The sequence below is a fragment of the Pan paniscus genome, chromosome 10, assembly GCF_029289425.2.
Source record: "Pan paniscus chromosome 10, NHGRI_mPanPan1-v2.0_pri, whole genome shotgun sequence".
Taxonomy (NCBI): Eukaryota; Metazoa; Chordata; class Mammalia; order Primates; family Hominidae; genus Pan; species Pan paniscus.
Genome location: NC_073259.2, coordinates 120,893,720 through 120,915,286, shown reverse-complemented (window position 1 = coordinate 120,915,286; position 21,567 = coordinate 120,893,720). Strand labels below are relative to the sequence as shown.

At 45.4% G+C, this 21,567-nt stretch overlaps 1 protein-coding gene across 16 annotated transcripts in view; it reads right to left on the bottom strand.

Moving 5' to 3' along the window:
* The window catches only part of RPH3A (rabphilin 3A), a 320,980-nt gene that overhangs the window by 72,989 nt on the left and 226,424 nt on the right, over positions 1-21,567 (bottom strand). For all 16 annotated transcript variants that reach the window (XM_055096191.2, XM_055096193.2, XM_055096192.2 and 13 more), the window contains one exon: positions 435-523. In XM_055096191.2, coding sequence (XP_054952166.1) covers positions 435-505 — 71 coding nt within the window. In that variant the 5' untranslated portion in view covers positions 506-523. The remainder of the gene's footprint in view (positions 1-434; positions 524-21,567) is intronic.

The following is a 21,567-nucleotide window of genomic DNA, read 5'->3' as shown; positions in this document are numbered from 1 at the left end:
AAGAAAAAAACCTACACATACACTTCTGCAAGTCAGAGTCTGCCAGTTTGTAATCTCTGATCTAGTGCAACTTCCTTATTTGACCGATGAGGTAACTAGGGCCCCGAGAGGGGAAGATATTTGCCTATCATCACACAGTAAATTAGCTCATATCCAGAACTAGAACCCAAGTCTGGTTCTGATCACCAGGTCAGTTATCTCTCCAGTCTACCAGGTCACCTATTCTATGGAGCATGAAACTCAGGATTTAATCTTGTTCCTCCAACCTCGCAAAATAGTCAAACTAGGGGAGATGTTTTCATGACTAAACTCCCATTAGGTTCCTCTCCCCCTTCCTCAGGGAAGGAAGCTATTCCTTCTTTTTTTCACGTGTAGAATTGTCAAAACCTCATCGACTCAAAACAAGCCACTCCCAGGAAGATGCAGCAACTTACTTTGATTGAAGGGGCCGGTCACTGGGGTACATCCAACGGTTAGAACTGTTGCTGAACACGGTGTCAGTCATGGTAGATGTCTAGTGCTCCTGGAAAACATCAATCCAGAGAGGACATCACCCCATCATTCAGCCACTCCTTAGTTCCCAAATCCCTGCTTTATGCCACACACCCAGTGGGATAGAGAAGACAGAGAACTAAATCCAGTTTCTTCATTTTCCAGATGGGGAGTCTGAGACCCTAAGAGGGAAAGTGACTTGCTGGAAGTCACAGCTACCCCGTGGCAAGAAATGCACCACAGGGAAGAACCCCCTCACCTAAATCCAAGCTCTTCCCATTCACTGTTGAGGGAATGTTGAGGGAAGCCTACTGCACCCCCAGCAGTGTGTGGGCCAGAGTTCTTAACTCGAATCCAGGGTCTTTCTACTGAGCAAGTCATCTGACTTAGTTGTTGTGGCATCATCCCTGCCTTTTTTTTCTTTTCTTTTTTTTTTATTATACTTAAGTTCCGGGATACATATGCAGAACGTGCAGGTTTGTTACATAGGTATACATGTGCCATAGTGGTTTGCTGCACCCATCAACCCATCATCTACATTAGGTATTCCTTCTAATGCTCTCCCTCCCCTGGCCCCCCACCCCAGGATAGGCCCCGGTGTGTGATGTTCCCCTTCCTGTGTCCATGTGTCCCTGCCTTTTTTAAAAAAAAATACTCTACATCCAAGCTATCAGAAAATGGTATTGGCTTGATCTTTAAAATAGATTTAGGATCTGCCTACTCCTTTCAGCCTGCATTGCTACTATGCTGATCCAAACTGCCACTATCCCTGCCTGACTTAATGCAATTGACTCCTCCTTGGTCTTTCTCCATCTACCCTTGTCCCATTTCATTCATTATTCATAATAACCACAAAGTAGAAACAGCCCAGTATTCACCAACTGATGAGCAGATCAACAAAATGTGGTATATCCATGTAGCATTATTCTGCCATAAAAACAGATGAAGTATTGACATACGCTATGACATAGGTGAACCTCGAAAACATGATGCTAAGTGAAAGAAGCCAGACACAAAACACCATATATTTTGAGATTCCACCTATATAAAGTATACAGAATAGGAAAATCTATAAAAGATAAAAATGAGATTAGTGGTTGCCCAGGCTGGGGGAGGTGCTGGGGTGCAGTGTTTCTTTGTAAGGACAGTGAAAATATTCTAAAGTTGATGATTGTGATGGATCCACAACTCTGTGAGAATACTAAAAGCCACGGAATTGTCCACTTTAAATGGGTGAATTATATTATCTGTGAGTTATATCTCAATAAAGCTGAAAAAAATGGTGCCACCACTTTGGAACACTGTTTGGCAGTATCTGTTAGCTAAAAGTCCATCTACTCTGTGGCTCAGGAATTCTACTCAGGTATATACCCGAGAAATATACTCAGGTATACACCCAAGAAAAAAGTGCTTATGTTCTAAGACATGTACAAGAATGTTTATAGCAGCTTTATTCATAATAGCTTAACACAGGAACAATCCAAATGCCCATCAACAGAGAGCAGATAAAGCCATTGTGGTTTATTTGTACAGTGGAATGCTGGTGAGCAATGACAGACAAGCTTCTGATACAGCGCATGTAACACCATGGATGAACCCATAGATGTTATGTTTAGTGAAAGATGCCAGGAACAAAAGAGAACACACTGTTTGATTATATTGACACAAGAGTTAAGAAAAGACAAAGCTATTTGGTGGTGACAGAAATTGGGGCAAATAAATTGCTTACTTTGGGGAGGCTATTGATTCAGAAGGGGCAGAAGGAGGCCTCCATGGGGTGAAGATATTCCATATCTTGATCTGGGTGGCCACTAACCAGGTATATACATCTGCAAAAGCCATCAAGCTAAACTCTTGAGATGTGTGTACTTTATGGCCTTCCCTTCATCCCAAAAAAGCAAGTCAGTTATGTCACTCTTTTGCTCAAGGGTCTTCAATGGCTCCCTGTTGCTCCTAGACTAAAATCTAAACCCCTTAGCACACGCTGGCTCCCTGCAGCCTCCTTCTCTTTTCCTTCCACTCTTCTCACGCCCTCTTTCCCAGCCCCAAAGGCCTTCCTGCTGCTCCCTCAACATCCCCAGCACATTCCCACTTGCTCTTCCCTCAGCCCGGAAGCCTTCTTGCAGATGCTTGTCTGGCTCACTCTATCCCTTTGTGTAGGTTTATTCCTAAATGCACCTCATCCAAGAGGGCCTCCCTGACCACTCAGTTTAAAACAGCTCCCACAGGGGGGTCGGTGTAGGGAGAGCTTCAGGATAAATAGCTAATGCATGCAGGGCTTAATACCTAGGTGATGAGCTGATGGGTGCAACAAACTACCATATGGCACACGTTTACCTGAGTGACAAACCTGCACATCCTGCACATGTACCCTAGAAGTTAAAATAAAATATATATTTTTTAGAAAAAGAAAATGACCTAAATAAATAAATAAATAAAATAGTTTCTCCTCCCGCTTCTCCATTCTGGCCTCCTTTACTCTGATTTAGTTTTCTTCCTAGCTCTTATCACCACCCCAATTTAATATAAGTTGTTTATTTTTATGTTTGTGTCTTTGCTTAGAGCTTGAATCCCCCTGCTAATATGTAAGCCGTGCGGAACTTTTTCCGTTTTGTTCACTGCTTAATCTCCAACACTAGCATAGAGTCTGGCGCTTAGAAGGTACGTAATGAAAATTTGCTGAATGTGTGAAAGAGTCTCCATCAACACTGTCAGTGCGGCTCAACTCAGCCAGGCTTCAGTTCTTTCTGAACCTGCCCCCGACCCCACCCCTCCGAAGGTCCCACCAAGAGTAAGGGGGGGAGAGACCACGTGGAGATTGCAGTAATTATTCTAAAAACAAATAGAAAGTAGATTGGCGTGTCTAGGGGGTCCTGATTTCCCTGTAGGTCTTGTTTCCTGTGACGCTGAATAGATGAGAACTTGGGAGGTGAACACACAGTGACCTCCCTCTCCTGTCCTGTATCCTTTGTAATTATTCAATCTTTGTGTGTGAGAAACTGGAGGGGAATGCTGGTTGGACCCGTAGCAGAGAAGATCCCTTACAGTAAAGCTATTTCATCTGCTCCCATGTGGTTAACATCATCTTCCCAGATTAATATGGGCCTTTCATTGTTTCTACTTCAAAAACAGAAAGGAGAGACAGCTCCTGTTGTGAAAGAAATTTGCTGAAAAAGAACTTTAATGTCTCATTATTGCCTGTGGTGAGAGCTGAGCAGGCTTCCCTGGAGCCCCCCACCTGGAGGACCTCTGGCCCCTGCTGAGTGCAAAGAGGCTCAGTCCCCGAGAATGAGCTTCTTCGGCTGCAGTTGGTCTAGAAAGCTGAAACTGTAACTGAAGGTTTCATCTTCTGCTTTGCAGCAGAGAGAAGACACTGGCCTTGGAGATCCTGAGAGGAAGGTAGGTCTGGGATAAAGGAGACACATGATCACCTCCCAGGAACTCTGATCTCCAAATTCCATCATCCTCAGGGCAGAATCTGGCCTGCTCGCACTCTCCTTTGTTCAGTCACGCACACCAGGGGTATGTTTCCCACTAAAATTCCACCTGCAAAGTCTAAACTCACTGGCTGACCACCCAGTGGAAACCACCCAGCTCTATCCCTCCAGGCCAGAAGCCACCCTGGACAGCCCTGGTTATTTCAGCTTGGCCACTTGGGACTCTTAATGCACTTAACATCCCAGGATTGGACTCTTTATCTAGTGCTTACCCCAGTCTACCAGGCGTGGACCAGAAGAGGAAAATGTTCAAGCAATCAAGGATGTTTGAACAACTAGAGAAACAGGCCCAGGGACAGGAAGGCATGTGTCCACTGGCAGATCTGGGATGGAGGTGGAGATGCAGTTGGGGGGAGTCACCCTAATAGTCACTGTTGATTCCTCATCTGGATCCCCCCTACAGCTGGTGCATCCTCCCAATCCCAGCCTCTAGGAGTGTTAGCCATGAAGGGCTACACTAAGGGCTCATAGCAGCACCATTTTCCAGAGAATCGCCCTCATCCAACAGGAGCTGCTTTGCCCAGAGATACCAGGGAGCAGCACAAAGCCAATGGCTAATGAATAAGAGGAGGGTAGAAAAGTACAGCCCCCTTCTTCTAGGGCAAGATGGCTGTGTGCTGCCATCACACTCCAGAGCTCCCTGAGGACTGGGCTGAGGCCAGACTTCAGGTGAAGCCACGCCCTCGCCTAGCTTCCTCTGCTGCCCTTTCCTACTTCCCTCATTCTCTAGCAGGTTCCTCCTTGGAGCACTCCCTGAGTCCATCACTAGTACAAGAATGCACATCTCAGGTTCTGCGTCTAGGGAACTTGACCTTGTGTGGGAGGAGACAGGAGAATCTCAGGGAAGCATGGTTCTGCTCCACGAGCACATTACATCACCCCTAGCGGTCACTTAGCCGTTTTCTAATCCAACACAGCGTGATCCTAAAATGTTCTCCTAAGATGTTTTCCTACTGGCCTGCAGATGATACTTCATGAAAGCCAACTCTTCATGAGGAGTTGAGGGTGAGTCAACAGAAACGGAGAAAGTCTAGTGGTGAACCTCAGACATTCTCAAACCACTCCCCACTTTTCCATCACTCACTACAGAGAAACCATCGTCATAATAGACTGGAGGCCTGAGGCCCAGGGAGCACCAGAAGAAGGAAACCAACCATGGATACAAGAAGCAAAAGTATAAATGTAAGTGTCACATAAATAGTACCAAATTCCAGCCCTAGGACCACTGCAGAAACTTGGCATCACTGAGCTGATAAGCTTAAGTAAGCATCAGCTACACTCCGTAGCACACAGCAAACACTTGTAAAGTGGTAATTCTCTTTTCCTGCTTCTCCTATACTTATCGGGTATAGGATGATGACTTACAATTTTCTGAGCACCTGCTATGCACCAAATTCCATACCTACATTATTTGCTTTACTCCTTACAATCCTACTCCAAGGTAAATGGTATTGTCCTCATTTTTACAGGTAAGAAAATTCAGGCTCAGGGTGGCTAAGCTACTTGCTCAAAATCACACAGCTACCAAGTAGCAGAACTGGGGTTTGGACCCTGACTCCAAAGCCCATGTGCTTACTCACTACTCTGTTCACACCCGTTCATTGCCCCTGGGCTTTGGATTGTTGGGTTCTGATAAGTGTCTAGAGGATTGGTGATCGTCCATTCCTGGCCCTCTGGCCCCTGGGTGCATTCTCACCTCTCAGCCTCAGAGACAAACAGATACCTACCCACCCAGCCCTCTCCCAGGCGACTCTGAGAGATCACATACTTTGGCTTGGGTAAGGCCAAGGCAGTGGCTTAAATCCAGCCCTGCAGCTGCAACTTCAGAAGCATAAAATGACTTCTTCTCCTGAAACCAGAGACTCCAGCTCTTCTTTCTTAGCTGGACAGAAATTCCCCTACAGTCCTTGTACAAACTCTAAAGAATCATCTACTTTCAGTAACAAAAGAAGCAACAACAACAACTCAAAGTTCAAATATCAAGGGCTTACTCCACGCTAAGCACCTTTCAAGTTTTATCTCCTCAATCCTCACAACAGCCTTATGAGGTATGTGCTCTTCTTGTCCCATTTTACAGATGGGATAACTGAGTTGAGGAAAGTTTAAGTGAACTTTCCAAGGTTCTGCTTAAATTCTTTCAAACAATCTAAATGTCTAATAGTAAGCACTGGATAGCTGGATGAATCTGAATCTTAGACTAAATCTCAGACCTGGAATCTCAGACTGCCACAAAGACTCTGTCCTAACCCCAGGTAACCCAGATTCCAGGGTCCTCCCTTCTCCTCCTTTGCCATTGGTTCTGCCTGCTTCTCCCCTGGCTCTCTTTAGCATCGCTTGCTAAGGAACAGTGGTTCCAACCCCCAGAATCTCCAGGGTTTTCTGCTAGTTGTAGTTGAATGGAAAAAACAACGCAAAGCCTATTTAGTTTCTGAGTTGCTGTGGCAGGTGTCTGAACGTGACCCAGCGGGGCTGGGCTGGCAGGGATTTTATGCAGCACTTCAGGGCACTGCAGGGAACCGGCAGGAGCTGCAGCTGTCTGTGTGGAGTTCAATGCCACAGTTGGCCTCCCTATCCCAACAGTCTTGGAATTAAACCAGATGCTTTGCAGCAGAACCTGCAGCCACAAGTTTGGACAATGCCCAGACAGTTCCATCTCTTGATCTCTTTCCTTGCCCCTTGTCTCTTCCCCTGAGTGCAGTATATCACTGCTCAACTAGGTATCTGGAAAAAATCACTCTGACTATTTGATGGGGTGGAAAATGTACTTTAACAAAAGGGCCTCAAATTGGGGGAAGCACGAGTGTCCATGAACAGAATCCAGGCTGAAAATGTTTTGTTTGGCCCATGAAGGGTTTTTTTTTTTAAGGGTAAAATTCAATCAATATCTTAAAAGCGCAGGATTTAATTAAAAACACAGATTGCCAGCTTCTCTTGGGAAATTAGAAGAATTAAAAAATATTTATGGAACATTTACCATTACTATGTGCCAGACACTGTTCTAGGCACAGGGGATATAACATTAAAACAAACAAAGACAAAAATTATTGTCCTCATGGAACCTACCTTCTAGTAGGGAAGACTGACAATAAGCAAACAAGTAGAATATTAAATGTGTCCACAGGTGATGAGTGCTTTAGAGAAAAATAAAAGAGGGAAGGGTGATTGGGAACTTGGGGGGAAGTGTGATTTTAAATAGGTGGTCAGAGGGAGCCTCACTGAGAGATGATACTTGAGCAAAGACCCAAAGTGGGTAATAAACTGAGCCACATGGCCATCTGGGGGAGAGCATTTCAGGCAGAGGAAAAAGTAAGTGCAAAGGCCCTGGGGCAGGCATGTGCTTGGTAAGTTGGAGAAATGGTAAGGAAGACAGAGTGGTTGGAGTAAAGAGAGCAAGAGGGAGCTGAGATCAGAGTGGTGGTGGTGGTGGGGGGTGTCAGATCATGAAGACCATGTAAACTTCTGGCCTGAGAGATGGAGGAGACCCAGAAAGCCTCTGAACAGTGATGCAAGCTGAGTATATTCTATTCCATCTCAAATATGCATCCAGAGTTGACTATTTTCCAGGCTGTTGGGATTTCTACAAACCCTTACTATGACAAGGACACTTGGGACACCAAAGAGAAAGATGGCGACCTCCTGCTTTGTCTACTGTGCTTGATGGAGCCGAGTGCCCCTTCACTTGCCTGCCCGCCTGGTCATTCCTGCCTTCTCTCATGGGACTCCAGCAGCCCTTACACATCCAGTCCCATCCAGACGGTACAGGCTGCTGTTGGCTTTTCCTTGTTCCTAGAGCCAGCTGGGACATTCTCAGCCTTCCCTGAAGCCGACTAAGGCTGAAACGACAAGAGCTTGGCTCCTTCCATGCCAATCTGGTTGGTGCCAGAAACAATGACAGAGACAGGCCTGGGAGGTCCTAGAGACAAAGGTGACTTTGTGTTCCTGGCCTTGAAACAACAAAGCAAACTCACTGTCCCCTCCAGATGGTTCTCCCATTGCCACATAGCAATAACAGATGGTGCCTGCCATGAGCCTCTAAATAACCCCACAGGACAGTCCCCATTTCACAGATTTTAAAGTAGGCACAGAGTTCATCCTCCACTGCTCTGCCACTTACAAGCTGCATGGCCTTGGGCAGATACATCATGTCTATGGGCCTGTTTCCTCATTGATAAAATGAGTATGGTCATCCCAGCACTACCTACTTCATCATAATGGCTGCTTAGGTTGTACCTGGGTCTGGACTAAATGCTTGCGGTGGATGGCTTCATTGAACTCTCCCAAACACCCATTAAGGAAGGTACAAGTATTATCTCCATTTTGCAGATGGAGATACTGAGGCTTAGAAGAGTAAGTGACTTACCCACCCAGCCAGCGACCGGCAGATCTGGGATTTGTACCTACAAGATCTGATGCCACGTTGCATGTTTAATCACCCTACTATGCTGCCTCCAGGATTGTTGTGAAGAATGGGGTTTGAAAATGAAGGCAAGAAAGAAAACGTGGTACTTGGAACATAGTATGTGCTCAGTAAACATTAATTATTGTCACTATTATCAATATCTCCATCATCATCCATCAGTGTTCGTTCTCCCCAGCAGCTAAAGTGGAGCATAACTTATATGATGTGATTGGAAAAGCACTAAATGCTTCCATAGATTTCACGGTGCTCCAAATTTCCTCCACCAGCATTGCTCCCTAAAGGTGTATTTGGTACCCTCTTTCTCCCCCAGCTCAGGAAATAGAGAGGTAAGCTCACTGCAGATGGGGTGAATTGATCACAAAAAATAGCCCCATGTCTTCCCTTTCTGTATCCTTGTCCTTTTCAGCTCCTACCATCCAGAGGTGAAATCTATTTCCCCACCCACGGAATCTGAGTTGGCTCTAAGACTTTCTGTGGCCAACGGGACAGTAGAAGATGTGATGCATTCAGAGGCTTGGAAATACTAGCCCTTCAGAGCCTGGTCTATTTTGCTATTTTTTTAGCAACCCTGCAATCACCATTTGAGAAACCAGGCTAGCCTGCTGGAGAATGAGCAATCACAAGGCAAGAGGCCACAGCTGTCCAAGCTACTAAGGCTGTCCTGTCACACACCAGCCAGTCCCAGCCAAAATACAGGATGACCACAGACACATGAACAAGCCCAGCCAAGATCATCCAAGTTTGGCCTAGCTGAACCCAGCTGAACTCAACCCAATTGCCAACCCAGAGAATCATAAGGTAAATAAATGGTTGTTGTTCTAAGCCACTATTTTGTGGGGTGGTTTGTTACACAGCAGAAACTGGCTGGTGAAGCAGCCTCTTGCAGTGAGACAATTGCTGGCTTCAGACCCAGAGCACTGGGATCCAATCCTACCTCCCCTTTTTAGTCTCTGCATGACTCTAAGCCAGTTTTGCATCTGTAAAATGAGGATGTAAAAATTCCTATTCTTGATCAGGCACGGTGGCTCACACCTGTAATCCCAGCCTTGGGGAGGCTGAGGTGGGTGGCTCACTTGAAGCCGGGAGTTCGAGACCAGCCTTGCCAACGTGATGAAACCCTCTCTCTATTAAGAATACAAAAAAATTAGTTGGGCATGGTGGTGCATGCCTGTAATCCCAGCTACTCAAGAGGCTGAGGCACAAGAATCGCTTGAACCCAGGAGGTGGAGGTTGCAGTGAGCCGAGATCATGCCACTGCACTCCAGCCTGGGTGACAGAGTGAGAGTCCATCTCAAATATATATATATATACACACACACACATATATATATCTCAAATATATATATACACATATATACATATGTCAAATATATATATATATATTCTTCTTATGCCTGTCTTGCAGGGTTGTTGAGAAGAACCAATGAGTTAATTCATGTGAAGAGGCCTTATAATTTAAAGTGTTTTCCAAGTATCAGTCAGGGAGGACACTGTTAGTGTTATTTGAGGGCAGAGCTGGGGAGAGAAACAAAGGTCTAAATCCTAGGTGTTTGCTTAAGCCTGAGTGAGACACTGCAGTGGATCTCTAGGGTAGACAGCTATTGCATTTGCCTACCCAGCATTTATCTGGATAGCCTTTTGTTGGTAAAGTCACCCCAATTTTCTTTTGGGAAACCATCCTCTCTCAGTATCAATCTGTGTGGTCCAGGTGGGGCTCATCCAACCCTAGTCCTTAGAGGTGGGCCAATGACCTGTGCCTGGCCCATCAGTGTATTACACCCCTTAGGCTGCTGTGATTGGTTCAAGGATAGGTACATGACCTGAGTTGGTCTTTTGCTGGAACTATGTGGAAAGAAGCATTCTCTTTCCACTGGGCTGCTAAACTGATAGAACAGAAGTCTATAGCTGCTATTGATCACTTTTGCCAACACACAAGAAAAGCCTGGTAAAGGATAAAAGCTGGGAGATAGAGACTGATTCCTGATGATGCTGTTGGAATGCTGGATCCAGCCATGCCTGAATCTATCAATCTATCATAGCCTTTTGGGCTACTATAGACCAATATGTCCCCTCCCCACCCTTTTTTTTTTTTTTTTTTTTTTTTTTTTTTTTATTCTTCTTGAGACAGAATCTCACTCTGTCGCCCAGGCTGGAGTGCAGTGGCGCGATCTCGGCTCACTGAAGCTCTGCCTCCCGGGTTCTCGCCATTCTCCTGCCTCAGCCCCCCGAGTAGCTGGGACTACAGGCGCTCACCACTGTGCCCGGCTAATTTTTTGTATTTTTAGTAGAGACGGGGTTTCACCATGGTCTCGATCTCCTGACCTCGTGATCTGCCCGCCTCAGCCTCCCAGAGTGCTGGGATTACAGGCGTGAGCCACCATGCCCGGCCTTTCGTTCTTCTTAAGTTGAGAAGTCAAATTCAAGTCCAATTTGAATCAAATTTCTGCCATTTTCCTGAGTTTTCTCTGTGTATCTTCTGGGTGAGACCAAGCTACCTTGCAGCAAACAGGGATTCCAAAGACAACCAGAATTGACTGAAGCCTGGAGAAAAATACACCAGCCTTCAGCAACCCCCTTGAATCCTTCCCTCCTCTACCTCAGAGGCACTGCCATCCAAGCTCCTTGGAGGACAGAAAGTGTTTCTAATACATCCCCACTAAGGCCCGCTGAGACCTTACAACGACAATTAAAATTCAGTGACAATAAACAACACTAATTAAAAGCAAAACTAACTACTTAATAAGACAAATGAGGTGGCAGTATTAAAAGTCAGGATGAGAGAGCTGGCATTAATTAAAAGCAAAGACCAATTTCTTCCCTCCTCTAAAAAGGCTGCGTGTGCGGGGTGGGGGGGCGGGGGTGCGCACACACACACACACACACACACACGTGTGCATTTCTAGAAAAGATTTATATTTTGTAAATGTATAAAATTCCCTGGGAGCTGACAGACTGTGGGATTGGTTCTGCCTGGGGTGGGGGTGAGGGTGTCTTCCCAGAAAAGGGAACATTTGGGCTGGACCTTGAAGGCTGAGCTGGGGTGTGTGAGAATAAAGGATGGAGGAACGGATGGGGAAGTGAGTAAACAGGGTTCAGAGGCTGCAATGGACATGAAACATTTGGGGAATAGGAAGACCCATGGGGATGGATCCTGGGTAGATGGAATACAGGGAGGAAGGGGAAACAGGGCTAAAAAGAGAAAGTGGGGCCAGGGCTGAATCCCTATTTCCGTGGATCAACAATGATAGTGCATAGCATCTCCACTCAGCCAACCCCAACTTCCATTCGAAGATCCAGAGACTAAGATCCCCTGCTCTTAGCAGACAGCTCAGCAAGGTGACTAAGGGTATGGGTTTGGGGTTCAAGTCCATTCTTCCATTTATGAGCCAGGTCACCTTGGGCAAGTTTACTTACCTTCCAACACCTCAGTTTCCTCATCTGTAGAGCAGGGACAAAAACAGAACCCACCTCAAAATGGGACTGTGAGGATTAAATGAAATCACTTATCTGAAGTCCTTAGTCCAGAGCCTGGCACAAAACATGCCGTTGTCAAGTAGAAGCTATCCTTAATTTATTATGAATAATAATCTCAGTTATGTTTTCCTAAGAGATGGGAGTCCAGTTTCTGCACTGGAATGAAATATCTCAGCCTTTCTGAAACCAGAGTAAGTACATGGAGGAAAACAATGATGGATTATGGATATAACTACAATAGTAATACACTAATAATAATAATAATATAATAATTCTCAAGCGTGGGTCATTTGTTGAGTACCGTCGTTGTCTTTAGTGCTAATGACTTGTGTGGTGAGATTGGCCCTCCCTTTCCCTGGGGAAGCTGGGAGTGGCCACATGACCTGTTTCGACCAAAGAAGGTTTCCAAGTGGAAGCTTCAAAGCCAGTGCATACTCACCACATTACCCTTTTCCTATCTGGACAATCATGTACGTATGAAGATAGAGCCTTCCTCAGCCTGGGTCCCAGCTCTGAAGACATCCCCTGTTATCTCACCATATCCAAGTAGTATGAGTGAGAAACAAATCTGAAACTTTGGAAATGGTCAGCACAGCACAACCTAACCCAGCCTGCCTGTGTTTTCTACGGGCCAGAAGCTGCACCAAATGTTTCACATGCAACGTCTTATTTGATCTTGGTAATGATCGTAGAAAACAGGATCTTACATGACCCACTTTTACAGTTGGGGAAACTGAAGCCTGGAGGGGTAAAGTCATTTGCTGGAAGACGTGCAGCCAGGAGGTCACAACAGAGCGTGCATTTGAAATGAGCCCACAGAAATAAATATAGTACATGACTCCACTGGAGGCAGGGCAGAGCATCCAGGATTGACCTTCCTGAGGCGAATGTCTCCTGCTGGATAGGGGAACCCAAAACTTTTCCTTCCTCCCCTGGGTTATGGGAGTCTCTGTGAGCCCTGTGTCTACAAAACCTTAACACCAGACATCGTTCAACAGAACACTCTTCAGGGCTCCCTGCATGGTCCAGCCAATTACCCAATTCCTTGATAAAGCGGAAACTTGCTTTTGTCATGCTGTTAACCTGGCTTATCTCTGCCCCAGCTACATTGTGGTAAGCAGGGAAAAGGCAAAGGCTCAGAATTGATTTCAGCACTCAACACATGCACACACAGACACACTGGCCCCACACAGAAAATGTGATTAGACAGGTCTCCATATTAAAACAAGTCATTTAGCTTAATGGCCCCTGGCTGCCACTCAGACCCAGGCTGCAGTGAAATTCATTCTGATTAAAACTCAGCTGGAGTTGACTTATCTGCAGCTCTAAATCTCATCATGCCACGGAAGACCACAAACGGCGTCCTACTCCCTCCTCTGCCTCAGAGACAAAATACTCACAGCAGAGAGGGGCATTTTTCTCCTTAAAAAAAATGGCAGCAGTCCTGGTCCTCACATCTGAGGGGCATTTCACAAATTTTAGATGGGAGACATAGCATTCCCATTTTATAGGCCAGGAAATTGAGGCCAAGGTTTGTCAAGGTCATGCTGGTCCAGTGACTCAAATATGGGTCTCATATAAATGAGGCTCCTGCCTCTCCTGCTCTATTATTTGTTGGGTTAAACATATTAATTTGCTATTTTTATAGTACAAAAATGGTTGCATAATGGCAGCGTCATGTGGTTCAACTTAATAATAAAGTAGCTTTGCTTGATAATTTCTATTTGCGCCTCCAGACCCATTCATCCTCCATCCTGCTCTGTGCCCTGGGAGGCTGACCCGTGTGTGAGCACCAGCAGGCTCCTGGCCCTCTGGCTTCTGGTTGGGTTTGTCCAATGGGAGGCACCAGCAGGAGACTGGAGGGAGGGAGGAGAGACAGGCTGGGGTATATTCTTCTGAAGGTCATAGCTTTTGTCAGGAGGACCTCTCCATCCGGCCCTTTCTCTCCTGCATCCACTTACTTTGCCTCCCAGCCCCTCCAAGCCTAGAGACGGTAAGGACTTGCCCAGATAACACAGCTAATAAATGACGGCGCCACACTTGGAGTCCCAGCAGTGTGGCTCTAGAACATGTGCTCTTGGCCAGCTCACTATCCTGCCCTGAGTGTCCGCATTTCACAGGTCTGCAGAGGTGGGATGTAGTGTAGAAATGAACAGCACCAGTCTTCAGGTGGGCAATTTTCATATACAACCTCATTTGATCTTCACCACTATCCTGTGAGGTGGGCTCTGAAGTTATTCCCCTTTCTGACACTCAGAGGGGTGAATTAATTTGCCCAAGATCACCAGGAAGGAATGGTGGAGTCAGTGAGTTATAAACCCAGATGTTCTCCCTTTAATACCTGCAGTCTTAATCACTAGTCTAGATAACCACTCTTACAACCTGGCCACCCAGCCAGACCTGGAACCACTGAGTAGAAGGTCCAGTAAGAGAGAATCTGGCGTGAGATAAGAAACAGCTTTCTAACCATCAGCCCCATCAAAATGGAGACATGCTACTTTGATAGATAATAGGCTCCCCATCATTGGAGGTAATCAAGCACAAACAGCGAAACCACTTGTTGGGGCTACCATAAAGAGGGTGATGAGCTTTCCTGAAACTACCCCTTTCTGTATTTGAAAAGGAATGGCTCAAGTTCACAGACTCTTCCCTCTTATATGTGGTTAAAATGCCCCACATATAGGGGGCATTTGACTTGGCCTGACCCTGTGATCAAGCAGGAAGAACTAGTTTCTGTTACATAACAGAAAGCTGAAGTATCCTGGCCTAAGACGGGCCAGGAAAGGGCTCTTCTTGTCTTCTCACCTTGCTACAAACACATGCACATACACACACTCACATCCCCACCCACACTCCACGTCCTCCCCTACACACTCGTGCACACTCCCACATAAATATACCCCATACATACACACACACACACACCCCACTCCCACATCCTACTTTACTCCATACCCACCATACCCACTCTCCAACCGCTCTCAACTCCACTATACACACACACACACACACACACACAATCATACAAACACAACACCCTCATTTCCACGCACAGTACACATTTCAACATACTATCTCCCATCAAGGGCAGTGAGCAACAGCCCAGGCTTTAGAGTTACAGAGACCTGTGTTCAACCCCCAGCTAAGCTGTCTGAGCCTGGGCAAATTACTTAACTTTTCAGAGCCTCCATTCCCTCAACTGTTACGTGGGGGATGTAGCAGCACCCACTTTTGTGGGGTTGTTTGAGGTTGCAGCAAAAAGTAACACAGAGAGCATCTAGTCCTGTATCAGCTCAAGCAAAACCCTCACTAGGCATCGCCCAGGTGTTCTTCCAGAACCCCACCTCTCCCGAATCACATTTTAGCACAGTCTCTAGTCACAGGAAGTACGCTTTCTGCCTCACACAGTCCAGCTGTGTTCACTTCCCTAGGGTGTGGATTTTAAGAAATCCAAGGCCACTTCCGAAACAGTGAAAAGCTTCTCTTAGTTCTCATGAACAATAAATCTTCAAGGCCTGCCTCTATCCATTCCCCCCTCCTTTCCAGGCACCAGGTGGGGTAAAGAAACAGAAAATAAAACCTTGGCCAGTATTGGCTGGAGAACATGAATGGACCACAATCTTCCTCTTCTTCTCTTCTTGCCCCCATGAAAACAACCCTCAAAGCATCAAGTACTGTAGATGGAGAACTCTGCAATTTACAAAGCCCTTGGTCTCCCCAATCACCCAGGCAGGCGGGTGTTATGACTCAAATCACTGGAGGCAAAAGAGTGCAGAGGCTGAGAGGTGCTGAGCTGTCAAGATTCAAGTCCCCACTCTGCCTCTTCCTAGTTGTGTGATGTTAAGATGGTTACTTAACCTCTCTATGCCTTTCTTTCCTTCTATGAAAAACAAGGATGATAACAGCACCTATCTTACAGGGATGTTAAAGGATTAAATGAGTTAGTACTTGTAAAGTGCTTAGAACAATGCCTGGCACATGGTTAAATAAAGAGGATGAAGTCACCCTTGTCGTCATCTCCAGATATCAAGTCTGCCAAATAGAGCTATAATGTAGTTATCACCTACTGTGTGCCAGGGATTGCACTAAGTAATTTGTATACATTGGCTCAAAGAAGGTTTGCAAAGAGATGGAAATCAGAAGGCCAGAGCTGTAGTTCAGCACCATAGACAGTAGCACATACACATTACTCCTCTCCTCCTCTCCCCAGTTTTAGTGAATGAATAAATATACAAAGGGGTTTTGTGTGTATGTGAGGGAGAGAGGGAGAGAGGGGAAGAGAGAGAGAGAGAGAAGGGGATAGAATCAGAAATTGACACACTTTCTACAAGCTGGGATCCACCAACCATGTACCATGTATGACTTGACTTACTCTTCTCCTTGAGATTCATGCAGCTATCAAGATGGCATAGAATGATGTAAAACTTTTTTCACACCCTGAAATGCTGGTTTCTCCCTGTAAGCCCTAAAATCCTAGCTCAACTCTCATCTGTCCCGTAATGCCTTCTTCAATCCATTCTTTCTTCTCTGAATTTTTAATGTATTTAGTATTCAGAAGCTCATGGCTTAGCCTTCACTGGTTCAAGAAATCATCCTCCACAGGACTGAAAGTTCCATGGAGGTATGGGGAGTGGACACCAGTTCCTCATTCTCCTGGTACTAACACCCTGGTTTGGTTTTGTTTTTAAAGGAGCCATCCTTTCCCTCAGACCATGGTGTTCTGATGGGGCTGGCCTCAATTCTTAGCTCCAGGGGTTCTCACATGACTCTGGCCTCACCAGTCAGCATATTCCCCCTTGTAACTACATATAATTGACTCAAAGTTGGATAAGTTCCCCAATCCAAGCCAATTAGACTCAATGCTCAGACTTTTGTTGCAATCCTAGAAAGGAGATGCTCTTTTTTTTTTTTCTGCTAAACTGAAGCTGGATGAGACAAACTTGGACTTGGTGGGTTCTACCAGGCGGAGAAGTCTGCCTGAAAGGGAGGCCAACCCAGAGGAAAGCAGAACAATGAGATGATGAGAACTCAGTTCTAGCCTATTGTTGAGCCTCTGGATCCAGTCATGCCTCCACCATGCGGGGGACCCTTCAATTACATTAGCAAATAAGTGTCCTTTGGTATCACTTGAACTAGTTTGAGTAAGGTTTGCAATCAATGTAGTCATGATGAATGCAGATACATATACACACATAGCCAATACTCATTATTTGTGAATTTCACATTTGCAAATTTGCCTACTTGCTAAAATTTGGAATCCCCAAAATCAATACCCGTGACCCTTTCATGGTCATTGACAGACATGCACAGAGTGACCAAAAAGTTTGAGTCACCTCACATGCATGCTCCTACCTGAAGGTAAACAAAGCAGGTCTCTTTCTTCTTTTTTTTTTTTTTTTTTTTTTGAGACGGAGTCTCGCTGTGTCTCCCAGGTTGGAGTGCAGTGGCGCGATCTCGGCTCACTGCAAGCTCCGCCTCCCAGGTTCATGCCATTCTCCTGCCTCAGCCTCCCAAGTAGCTGGGACTACAGGCGCCCGCCAACACGCCCGGCTAATTTTTTGTATTTTTAGTAGAAACGGGGTTTCACCGTGTTAGCCAAGATGGTCTCGATCTCCTGACCTCGTGATCCGCCCGTCTCGGCCTCCCAAAGTGCTAGGATTACAGGCGTGAGCCACCGCGCCCGGCCCTCTTTCTTCTTGTTTCAGCTCTTATGCTGTAATCAGGTCTCTTTTTTTGGGGGTGGGGTGGGGTTCTATTTAGTGCCACACTTTTTTTGCATTTTTGCACTTTTTGTTGGTAATTTTGCTGTTTAAAAATGGCCCTCAAGCATAGTGCTATTGAGTGTTCCTAGGAGCAGGAAGGCTGTGATGTGCCTTACAGAGAAAATAATGCATATGATACAATTTGTTCAGTGCTTTTGAACTGAATAAAGGCCTCATGTTATTGGCCACAAGTTCAGTGTTAATGGAATCAACAGTATATTAAATGAGGTGTCTTTACACAGAAATACACATAAAACAAGGTTATGTATTGATCAGTTGAAGATATTGGAAGCCTGTTAATGGAATCAGTAATGCATTAAATGAGGTATCTTTAAACAGAAACACACATAAAACAAGGTTATTCGATCATTTGAAGATACTGGAACCAAAATTCGTCGGAACCTAACCCTGTATTTCTCCTAGGAGCAATGTGGTTCAGTATTTACTAGTTCAGTGTTTGTGGCAACTTTGCAGAACATAACTATCATGAGTAATGGGAATTGAATCCCTCTCTCTCTCTCTTTATCTATACACACACACACACACATATATGTATACACAAAAAATATGTATTATATATAAAACAAATAACATAGTATAATGTATTATATACATAATAAATATTATACAATATACAAATGTATGCAGTACCAGATTAATCAAAAGGCATTTTTACAGTTTCACTTTTCCTCTTACAATGAAGAATATTAAGTGGGACAGATGTTAGTAATTTAGGCTGTTATCTATTTTATTTTTCAGAATATGGTGGAGTCAAGGGGCAGATAATGGGATAGTTGATGCAAATAGCCAATTTGGGAGGAAAAGTGCCAGGAACATACAACATACCATACTTAGGGGTTGTTTTTGGGCCAGCTTCTCCCACAAGAAACTAACGGTACATTTCGACCTGGTTCCTCTGCCATCACTTTTGTGGAGGCAGAAGGAGGTAAAGTGGAAGAAAAGAAACCTGCCAAGAGTGAACACATTGGATTGGGGATTTATCAGGGACAGAAAACTTAGAGGGATCATCTAGCACACAGCCTTTCTGGAGTCTGACCAGATAACGAACCAGGGCGGAGCAGCAAATGGGTTTATAAGTGTATTGTCAATCTCCGGCATCTGCAGAGCATGCTCAGAAGTGGAAGGTCTGCAGCGAGCTAAGGGTGAGTGAGGAGTAGTTGCAAGTGGTTCATCCCCAGCCAGGCTGCCAGTTTAGTTTCTACAATAAAATCGGTCACTGATAGGGGCTGCATTTGAGGGTTTAGGAGGGTTCCCATCTTTCAAAGCTGAGGACAAGTGAGGACTGAATTCATTCAGCCCTGATTTCCAGCTCTTTCTTGAGGAAAGAAAGGAAAACTCCAAGGTCATTTCCTTCTTAAAGAAGCATTGAGATTTTGCAGATTTATTTCTTAGTTTGGAGTCTGAGGAATCAAGAAAGGAAGCTGAAATGTCCCCAGCAGACCTGTTTACTTTTTCACATAGTTCTTGTTCATTGAGGGATCTGGGGATACCGAAGCCATAGAAAACGGAATGCCAAGCTCTTATCATATAGAACTGAAGCCAGCAGGAGGAGGCATTGTGGTTAGGGTCAGAATTTACAGGTAAGAGGAGGCGGGGAAAGGTGATGTTCAACTCCGCCCTGAGGCACTTCACTCCATGTTTCTGGAGACACTTTAATGCCTCTCCTCAGTAATTACCTTTCCTAGAGAGCCTAGGGACCTGTTTGACATAAAGTGGTTAACTCCAGACATGTCACAGGGGCTAGTCCTGGCTCTGTCCCTTGCTAACCTGGAACTCAGCAAGTTCCTTAACCTCTGTGCCTCCCTTTCCTTGTCTGGAAAATGCTGGTTATAATTGTACCCTCTTCCCAGGGCTAGTGGAAGAAGGGGATGAAATGAGGCATGCAGAGCTCCTGGCATGGTGCTGGCCCATAGCAAATGCTCAAAAACTGGTAACTCCTATTGTGGAATAATAATATGCTAGCGTGAAGTCCTCATTGCCAACGACAGCCCATAAGGTTTGAATTTATACCTATTTCCCCTTGTTTTTTTCTGCCCTTAGTGCTTCAAGTCAACCTCTCCTCTCCCAGGGACAGTCATCTCCACACAGAGGAGCCTGCAATGTTCTTTTAAAATGCATGTATAGTGAGGGTTCTTGTGGCCCCAGATCCCCATGATGAGAAGAGGCAGAACAGGCCACCAGAAGGAAATGGTCAAGAATGGTCAAAAGATACTGGCATACCCCAGGAAACCCTCATGAACTCCCCACTGGCATACCAAACAACAGCCCTCAACTATTTCACAAGACAAGAGCATTTGTCTTAAGCCTTGTGATTTTGTTGCAAGTCCCATCCTTAGTTTGGGAGGTTTAGGGTCCATTATACAGATGCCAACATTGAGGATCTGTGAGCTAAGATAACTCACCAAAGTCAGGCAGGTGGTGAACAGTCACATCCTAGTTCTGCACTAGGATCACCTTGGAGGCAGGGTTAAAACATCAATGCAAGGACCCCATCCAAACCAACTAAAGAAGAAACTCTAGGGCTGAGTCCTGGTATGGCTATATTGCTAAAGTTCCCCAGGTGTTTATAATGCACAGCCAGGGCCGAGAGCCACCTGCTTGCAATCCCGCCCTTCCTTCAAGCCAGTGCACCTCAAATTTGAAAGCACATCAGAATCACCTGGAGGGATACTTAAGGCACAAATTCATACCCGCTCCTCAGACCCAGAGCTTCTGATCCAGGAGGTCTGGAACAGAGCCCAAGAATTTGCATTTCTAGTAAGTTCCAGGCAATACCGGTACTGCTGGTCTGTGGATCGCATTCTGAGAACCGCCACTTTATGCAATGCTAGAAAATCAAACCCAGGAGACTAAATGTTCTGGTTCATGGTTTCCCTTCTAGCAACACTGTCTTGTCCTGAATCATAGCTAGTAACTCAGGCATGCTGCTCAACCTCTACCAGAAACTGGGGAAAGCCAGGGGAGGCTGAGGGCTTGTTGCCTTTCCCTTTTCTTGTTTCTTTCCTTTTAAAAAATAATCCACCACTTAAGAGACTGCCCCTGAGCACTTACTGCTTGCTCTTCCACCAGCGGCCCAAACCCTTGCCTGCAATGCAGGTCTTCTTAAATATTGAATAAGCCTGCCGCTCCACCAGCTGCCGCGGCTGGGGCTGAGGTAATGTTGATATTGACAAATGCTTAATGTGATTAATCAGGTTAGAAAGATCAGGCTGCGGAGCTGGTTTCATAAAATACCTTCATGTTCTTCTCCATCACCAAAATCCCCAGAGCCTCCACACCTTCCCTGCCCCATCCTGCATCCCTTCTAAGGCTTGGGGATTTTTCCCCTCTTTGCTGGTGTTGCTGTTTAATGACCCATTAGGTTAGTTAGAGTCATCTGGAGAGAGGGTAAGGTTTTGAATAAGAGCAAAGATCATTAGGTTGACCGTTAGTGTTTATTTATCCAACAGATACTTACTGAGCACCTACTCCATGCCAGACACTAGGGGATAGTGTACTGGAGATATAGTGGTAAATAGAACAGTCAAATTATCCTGTTCTGGTGGCGCTGACATTCTAGTGGGGTGAAATAGATGATGGACAAAATAAATAATTAAAGTAGATAGCAGGTACACGGTGCCAAGTGCCAGGGAGGAAAATGGAGAAGGAGGAGGCAGAGTTCTGGGGAGGGAGGTGCAATTTTAAATAAGATGACATTTGAAGAACGATCTGAAAGAGGTGGGTAGTGGACAGAAGGTGGAAAGGACTAACAGGACCTTTTCCAGAACATCAAGCTCAGAGATTTCATCATCCTTATCAAAATAACAGTGACTAATGTTTACTGAGCACCTACAAAGTGCCAAGCTTTGGTCCAAGCAAACATATTATATTGACTTGGTAAATTCCCAAAACAACCCAATAA